We start from the raw sequence: 9399 nt of genomic DNA on the forward strand, positions 1-9399 counted from the left end.
ACACACACACACACACACACACACACACACACACACACACACACACACAAATTCACACACAAATTCCCAGAGAAATCTTTCCAATCATCTCCCCATCTTACACACACACACACACACACACACACACACACACACACACACACACACACAGAGTATCTCCCCAGCTTTAGATGTGATTCTAGCTAAATTCCAAACCAGCAAATCCAGATTATCATGAGTTCAGTTCCCCATTGTAGCTGATATGGAACAGCCACGGAGGACTGATTGTGGAGGTGTGTGTGTGTGTGTGTGTGTGTTTGCGTGCGTGCGTGATCACGAGTGCTGATGCAAACATGTCCATGTTGTTACACATTTTTGTGTATGACATTCCACAAGGAGAAGCCTGCACAGGCCTGTGTATTTGTCTTCTTGTAATAAAGTTGAACATATTATTAATTGTATGTGCAGTTGCTGTATACCTGTGCATTGCTGTGTATGCCTACCTCCCACATTTACGCATACAAAGCTGTCTCTGGATCTCAGTTCCTCCACTCTAGTTTTTACCTAGAGATCGCTGCATCACTCTCCCTTTGTGCTCTCACTGCTGTTGTGAATTCTAATTTAGAAAAAAGGTGTTTTTTTGCATTGTGATTATGTATTGATGTGTAGTGCGCTGACGCCTTTGGAGAGATGTGAGTGTAGGCGTCTCCGCGGTATGGAGACGGTCTCTGTAAAATATTAATCACAATATCAAAAGACACAAGGGTTTCACAGATCTGAATAAACAAATCGAGGCGCTGGGTTCCCACAGATAAGAAATAAAACAAAAACAGAACAAATACTATATGATCTGTAATTATTTGGTTCTGACCGAAACCAGACTCTGCTTTTATTAGAGGACTAGGTATATTTTTGGGTGTGTGCAGAATTAGTGTCTCATATCCATCTTTTTCCCACAGAAATCAGAAATGTCTAACATAAGCAATCCATTCATGTGTGTGTTTAAACGCATTGTAAATTGGTCAAATCTGCTGCTAGATGTGGACTGTATAAATATGATTTATATCATAAACACACAATTTTCATTAGTATTTCGTTCCTATTTCTCAAAGTCTTTTTTGTGAGCAACAATACCACAGTACTGTACCCAGAGTTTATGTTGTTGAGTTGCCTTGTCTGCTTGCCTTGTTTCTTCTTCTTTTCTTCCTCTCTATTCTCCTCTCTTCTTCTCTCTTTTTCGTCAGTCTATGTATAAAGCGAGGAGGCCTTGCTGTCTGTACTGTGGGAGGCAGTTGTGTTTCTGTTCTCCTCTGTTCTATTATTGGGTGGGGGTGCAAGTGGAAAGCACTACGCTCACGTAGCCCATTATTTCTCTCATCATGTGTTCTCACTTTTTCCCTCTATCTCTCCCTCTCCCTCTCTCCCTCCAGAACCACACACTGAGTCAGCACGCGCAGTGAGACCGAGGCCCGGCAGGATCTCTCGGCTCAGCCGGGGCCCCCGACCCGGCGCCGGCAGGGGACTCCCATCTCCACATCACAGCCAATCAAAGTGTCATTTGCTACTCACATGTAAAACTCTAACGATCGCGCCACTGGGCGCGGCTATTAGGAGCAGCGGGGGAAAGGAATATTAATGGGATATGCTATTAAATAAAGAAAGGAAAAAGTGGGTGAGAGAAACGGTAAGAGCTAGATGAAGGAAAGAGAGGAGTGAAAAAAGGTATTGTACGTGCAGTATTTTTTATTGTCCCTGCCAACCCCCCCACCCCCCACCAGCTTCCTCCTCCTCCCTTTCTCCTTTCCCAACCATCACTCCCCAGGTCAGGCATTTTATTTTTTTTAACAAATAGAAAAGGAAAAAAAGCAAGAGAACACCCTTTGTTTTGGGATTTTTTTAAATAGATCGTAGGAAAAAGCTTCACTTTCTTGTCCCCTCAGTTGCTTATTGTATTTAACTTCATAGGTGCCAATTTCTTTGATTTTTCTTTCTGCCATATGCGCTTATTTTCTTTGTTTTCATTTTTGTACCTTTTATTTCTCGCCGTAAGTAGGTACTTGTGCTGTGTTGTGATTGTTTGTTTGCCAGTCGTAATATTCCTGAGTTTTTTCCCCCAACTCTCCTTTTTATGATTATTGTTATATATTTTTTTTCCTTTTTGTAATTACTATCAAAAAATGACATGAAACAAAATAAAGTGCAGAAAACCATACAGATGTTTCTTTTTTTTTGGATTGGGTTTTCCAGTCTCTATGGGGCCTATAATGGTTATTGTAAAAATGAATATCATCAATTTCAGTGCGTCTGGTCAATGACTGCTTTTTAAATGTGAATTAACCAGATTGCAATAATCTAGTACAGACAAAAAAAGATAAAACAAATAAATAAATGACAAATAAAGAATTTCTGTGTGATGTGCATTTATTCAAAAGAACTAGCTCTGTGAGACTGCATGCATACCTGCTGAAGTATCATCAATCACTATTATTTCTAATGTTCAGCTACGATAATCTCAAAGTCAGGTGAATGAGAGGGACTCAGAGCTGCATGTGACGGTGAAGTCATGGTCAAAATCAAGGATGAACATTCATAAGTTCAGTGCAGATTTTAAAAGGCAAGGCAGTGTTTTATAGAGCACATTTCATGCACAAAGGCAGTTCAGAGTGCTTTACATAATGTATTGAAACATTAAAAGATATTCTGGCCATGTGATTCCCAACATGAGTGTTCAGAACCTTCTATGGGGTCACAAGATAACTAATGGGACAGAAGAAGAAAAAAAATCTGCTACATTTACTTTTTAGATTTCTAATCTTTTAATTATTAAAAAAAAAATGTCATGAAACAATCTGCAAAGACAAACAACATCCTTAAATCTCAGTTCAGACATTAAAGTTCTGACACCCACCAGACCTGAAGGGAGCAATGTTGAATGAGTGAATGCAGGTGTATTATCTGAGTGCATTACCAGTTGGCGTCTTCCCTCTCTGATATTTAGATGTCTAAATGAGAAGGCCACGCTGTACACTCCAGCCCTGTGAAGTCTTCACACCCACTGTGTTCAGTGTTAATGTCACTGCAGCGTAAAGCCTTCTGTACATATAAGTACCTGCAAGCAATATGATCCCAGCAAACAACACCAACACACTTTGATCCTGTAACATGAGATAACTCACCTGAGAGTGGAGCCTGGAAACTGGACTCCAAGAGAAATCGGGGAGATGGGTTAGATTAGATCACAGAAACAGCTAAATTTCAGAATTCTCTTAAAGGTGAGACCATATGATTGTCAGCTTTAAGACACAATTACCGTAGAGGTGACAGAAAATCAAACACTGTCACCGACACAGTAAAACCAAAGGATTTAGTGACAGGGACAAAGGTAATGTTGACACATTCACACACTGCCGTATAAAGAAGACTGGTAGCATTACAAAGTACTGATTCTTACTGTCAAAATTCTTCAGTATCCATTGCCACAAAACAGAGCATAGACTACCAGTGTCATTACATTAAGGGACTTCATACACAAGGATAAGTGTGGGATTGGTCACGTTTTGCCACAATCATCTCAAAATGTTGCTGGTAAAAAGACACACACTGCATGTTTGTTTCAGGAGTGTGAACACATGGCGTGTCTGTTATTTTGGATAATGAAATAGTATGATATATGTAAGATTTCAGGAAATCTTCAGACCCCAGCCTTGACATGACGTCAGCTTAGCCAACAACTGCCTACTTACACATCCAGCACACACAGAGCCTCACAATCATCCTAGTGAAGGTGTATCTCCAGTCACCTGATGAATGTAAGGTTTAGTGGATCAAACAGATGTTCAGATCGGTATAACTGAGCGATGAGACTCTGCCATACAGTCCTGCACATGTTGTAAAGCTGAAACAATGAGATAGAGAGGCTAATAGCTTCATAGAGCTGCAGAAGAGTGTTACACCTCAGTGGTTTTGGCAGTACAGTCTACAATGAGAGTCTACAGCCTGCTAGCTGCTCTGTGAGGCCGTGCTTTAGCACAGCAGTGCTTTGAGCTAAATGCTCAAACATCAGCATGCTAACATTTTCACAGTGACTCTGCTAACATGTTGATGTTTAATAGACATAATGTTAACCATGTTCACCATCTCAGTTAAGTCCTAAACTTTGAGTTTCAAGTTTTAAACAAATCATAATATAATCTTATAATAATATGCTCCATGTGTAATGTGTTGTGTTATACATAGATTTTGTACATTTGCAAAATCTTCTTTGATATCATTTTTTCCATCTGGTGCATTAGTTGCACATGGTCTGAGGTACTTAACTCCTTCGCTTGAGGCAGTGACTCTCTCCAAATCTGGAGGGGGCCATCCAGTGGTTTCCAGCAGAGAACCATGGCCTCAGACTAGGAGGTGCTGACTCTCATCCCAACTGCTTGACACTGGGCTGCAGACTGCTCCAGTGCATGCTGGAGGTCACAGTGTAATGAAGTTAACAGAACCACATCATCTGCGAAAAGCAGCCATGCAATTCAGAGCACTCTAAACCGGACCCCTTCCTCCCCCCAGCTAAGCTCGAGATCCTGTCCATGAAGATCACAAATAGGATCGTTGACAAGGGACTTTATGCCAAGTAGGCGGACGCAGCTCTCACTTCAGTCGTACAGGGACCAGATGGTTTGTAGCAGCGAGCCCAGCACCCTATAGTCCCGCAGTACCCCCAACAAGACCCCCTGATGGGTGTGGTCGTAATTCTTCTCCAAGTCCACGAAACACATGTAGATTTACTGGTCCATCTACGTCCCAACCCTCACCTATGCTCATTAGTTCTGGGTAGTGACCGAAAGAATGAGATCACTGATAAAAGCGGTCGAAATGAGTTTCCTCCGTGGGGTGGTTGGGCTCAGCCTTAGAGATAGGGTGAGGAGCTCGGACATCCGGAGGGAGCTCAGAGTAACGCCGCTGCTCCTTCACGTCGAAAGGGGTCAGTTGAGGTGGCTCGGGCATCTGATCAGGATGCCTCCTGGGTGCCTCCCGCAGGAGGTGTTCCGGGCACGTCCCACTGGTAGGAGGCCCCGGGGCAGACCCAGAACATGCTGGAGGGATTACATATCTCATCTGGCCTAGGAACGCCTTGGGCTCCCCCAGGAGGAGCTGGAAAGTGTTGCTGGGGAGAGGGATGTCTGGGGTGCTTTGCTTGGTCTGCTGCCCCCACAACCCAGCCCAGGGTGAGTGGATGAAAATGGATGGATGGATGGATGGATGGATGGATGGTTCTCTCCTGCAGCTTGACTGGATGTTGTTGATTGCTTCAAACAAAGCTGATCTGGGGAATTAAGTGTTGACTTGCTGGGAATAAATAGCGTTAATGTTAGTTGATTAGCACACAGCATTTACTGGGGCTTGGGGAATGTATTACATATTTTCAAGTCAAAAGGCTCAAGTTCAAATGAAGTGACAACTCACTGGTGTTAAAATCCAAATTGAGTTGCAATTCTTTTTTGATTTTGTCAAGCAGAATCTAAAGTCATTTAATTTGTGATTCAGGTCTGATTTGAGTCAAAGTCATGTGACTCAAGTTCACACCTCTGGACCACAGCAAGCAAAACTTGCTTCAGTGCTTCTACTGAAAGCATCTATTGCTTTAAAGACAGACTTGACATTTTGTGACCTATCCTTGAAGCTAATTATTCCTACAGTATTATCACGTTGCAACTCGAAATGGGAACAGGAACATATTGTAAGATTGTCATTGTGCTTAAACATTCACAAAAATGGTGAGTCCATTAGTCTGTGACATATTGCCCAGTGGTCCGTCTCACCAGAAAGAGCTCCTCTATGAGCTCGTGTATTGAACAAGATGTGTGCCTGCTCGTCACTCAGCTAGCATGTTTATCTACTAGACTGTCATCTGAGATGCAGTCCCACCCGTTCCTTTCTCATCTACAGGACAAATGGAAAAGGCTAACTAAGACCCTTAACATAGACATTCACCTTAACTTGGAGTCCAGCATATGGTTTAACCTGAAGTTTTGAATTGGTGGAGCCCTGTTCTTATGGAAAGTGTGAATAAAAAAGGGATTAGGACACTTGGAGATCTGTTTTAAAACTATTTATTGACATTTTTTGAACGTTTAGTGCAGAAGTTTGGTCTCCCTCAATCCAGTAGGCTATACAGTACTTACAACTTAGGCACTAGTTGTTTACTGTGCTGGGCTCTCTGAGAGCACATTCTAAACTGCTCTCTGATATCATCAAGATACTTGGACTGGGTCATGAGGCCTCTCAATACTACACATCCAACAATCAATCAATCATCATTTATTTGTCACATAGAAATAATACATGGTACAACTCCAGTGAAATGCGATCCCATCAGCTCCTTTAACTTGTGCACTGTAATTTAGTCCTTTTTTGTGCCCACTTACATCTCTGGCTGACGCCTTATAATTGTCCATGGCTCTGGATGGTTCTGGTAATCCATGGTTTCTGGCTGTGGATTTAACTGTCCGCGCATTCCGACCTCAACAAGACAATCTGCAGGGTCGCTCCTCCTGAACATGGGAGGAGACTGGTGAGCTGATTTCCTCATCCTGATGATAACCTGCAGACACATGCCACCATCGTCTAATGCAAAAAACAGAAAGCACCACCAAGACTCGCAAAATACACATAAAAGCATAAATTTAGCACAAGTTTAGCAGAGCTGGCAGAGAGGGAGCTGGAAGCATCTGCGCCTATGACATAGTACAGCATTAGAACTATCAGGGAGAAAGTTTAAAACCTTTCATTTAAAGAGTTAGAATGGAAGAAGATATGCCAATACCAAATATAGTTGTCAAGATATATAAACACAGGACTTATTCAGTTTCAAATCCTCAATTGGCTTTATTGGACACCATCTAGATTAAATCGATTAGGCCTCAGACAGAAGCAGCGGTGTTACAAGGCCTGGGTGTCTGAGGCTTCAACCCTACCCTACTTCTACCCTAAATGAGCACAGATCAAGTTGCCATTCACCTCAGTCCGTGTTGAACTAAGCTAAAAGTCTCTCCGGTGTTTGCCACCAGGCTTTTAAAAGATTTTTTGGGAACAGTTTTTGGTTCTACCAATTCTTACCAAAAAGTAAGAATAGGCTAAAGAAAGCCCTTGATCTAATAATGTGCCCTCAAAAATAATATGAAATTGTTGATCAAAAACCCAAGTATCGGGTCCTTATTTTGTTTGATCGTGCGCAGAGACAGAGTGCACTGGTAATCACTTTAATGTTGCACCTGAGAAAGGTGGAGCTCATTTTAAATGCTTTATATACTGCTGGGGAGTTTAATCTATAAATATATATCATCATTTCTTCTTGATTATATTTTCTATTATTAATCTAAGTTTTCAAAGTAACTGAAGCAGACAAATAAATGTAGTGGAGTGAAAAGTACAAGCACCTCAAAATTCTTCACATTTTAATGATAGCAGTTGCAAAGTATCCTGTTTCTACTCAATGCTAATTACTTACAGCTACTAATATAAAACAAACAGTTTCTCAGGCAAATAACATGCCAGAGTGCATAAAAAGTATCAAAATAGAGCTTGATCATAAAAAACATTCATGGGGGAGGATCCCTCCGGCCCCCTTTACAGAGCTCCAGGCAAAGTCCCCGATGGCCTCTAATCCTAGAAACACCCCTGCTCAGAAAGACAGTTGGAAATGTCAGAACTGAGAGGGTCCATCATTCCATGCTCTCTGGTATATGCCCTATGAAAACAAGTCCACAGGAGATCTCTAACAATGACACTGAACTTTCTTCCAGGTTATATATGCTGGGTGATGGCTGCACATGAAAGATTGTGGAAATGCAGAAGTGCAATAATGGCGAGTAGACAGACTTTATTAAGGGGAAGTAAAAAGACAGAAGATCCCTTTCATATGGAGTGTTTCATAGAACTTGGAAGAAGGCCTCATATGAACAACTCTTTTATAGAAAGAATGACAGATAGGAGGATTGAACCTTAACGAGGGGAAAATATCTCTATGAATAAACAATGTTTTATTCATTTAATATTTGTATCTGTATGTTTAGGCTACCCTTAATGGCTTTGGTGGGTATGTTGTGTTGCTTATTATTTATCAAATTTCTTCCCTTTTTTCCACCTGATATCTATTATTATTATTATTATTATTGTTATTATTATTAACATTATTTATTTCTAGTATGTTTGTTACTGTTTCTCAGAGCTGTACAATGCTAAGTGTTATGTATGCAAACATTTAAAATTGGCAATAAACGTTCATCATGAAAAAGGTGAGACCTGCAATACCACACAAATAGAGTGTATTTGAAGTGTGTAAAAAGAAGTGTTTAAAAAAGGACAATAAATAAATAATTAAAGAATGTTGAGGAAGTTTGGCACCTACCTACTGAAACTACAGCTTGATTTGCTCGTAAGCCGGCCGGGCTGCCATTTCACTTTGGACCTGATTTTAAATATAGGATGTAAATTTAAAAAATGTATGACTTAAATTAGATATTTAGATGGCTTTTTTTCCATTTCAGCCATACTGTATTTTTTTTTTAACTCTTTATTTAAAATATTTTTAGATGTTATGATAAAGCATAAACAGTATAGAGATCACTGTGTGGGGGCACACCAGTTGAATACATGAGTCCAAGTGTTTAATGTCCTTTTATTGTCCACAGACATTCACAGTGAAGCAGCATCCACATCCTCTGAAATAAAAACAGTGCATTTTTACCTTTTTCTGAGGAATATTGCTCCTCGAGACCTCAGAAAAATGTGATCTTTTCCATTGTAAAGATCTCCTTGATTATGTCCATCCATTGTTTAAGGCTTGGAGGCTCAGTTCTTTGTAATCGCTCGCTTACTGGCAATAAACAGTATAAACACACAAATACCAATCTTTCTTTATTAATCACATCTTCTCCTATTGCACCGAAATACAGTTTTAGAATGAAAAATATTTTTCGCCAAAATATTTGACGTTTTGGACACGTCAAAAAAAAATGTGGGAGTGGTTGTCATACATGCGTCTGCACTGTCTCCAACACTGCTGTTGTGACTGGGATAGTTTGCCCTTAATGTGGGGTGTGACAAAGAAGCTGATCAGTACTGTAACTTTTTAACTTTTCTTTTTTTTCCTTATGGTAACTTGACTGACTTGTTTAGATGTAAATTGTTGCCAGTTTGCAACCTTTGTTTCAGCAGTATCCATGTGTACAGTCAGCTGAGAGCGGCTGTTGCTTTAACACTTGCGTATCACTAGAACAGTTAAACATTTCCTCTATAGGCTCATATTCAGTATTATTATGTAAATCCACTAGCTGCAAGGTTTTCTCCAGCAAATGGGCCCACTGAATCTGTAAAACAATTGCATGGCTGACCCAAAAAGCATGGTCTTTAGGAATACAGTAACAT

The 9399-nt window shown here is 40.6% G+C and overlaps 1 protein-coding gene across 3 annotated transcripts in view; it reads left to right on the forward strand.

The window, feature by feature from the left end:
* znf423 (zinc finger protein 423) overlaps window positions 1-1755 on the forward strand; it is a 186087-nt gene extending 184332 nt beyond the window's left edge. For all 3 annotated transcript variants that reach the window (XM_050073551.1, XM_050073554.1, XM_050073552.1), the window contains one exon: window positions 1410-1755. In XM_050073551.1, the coding sequence (XP_049929508.1) occupies window positions 1410-1439 (30 nt within the window). In that variant the 3' untranslated portion in view covers window positions 1440-1755. The remainder of the gene's footprint in view (window positions 1-1409) is intronic.
* Window positions 1756-9399: the final 7644 nt, after the last annotated feature.

The sequence above is a fragment of the Epinephelus moara genome, chromosome 20 (assembly GCF_006386435.1).
Source record: "Epinephelus moara isolate mb chromosome 20, YSFRI_EMoa_1.0, whole genome shotgun sequence".
Taxonomy (NCBI): domain Eukaryota; kingdom Metazoa; phylum Chordata; class Actinopteri; order Perciformes; family Serranidae; genus Epinephelus; species Epinephelus moara.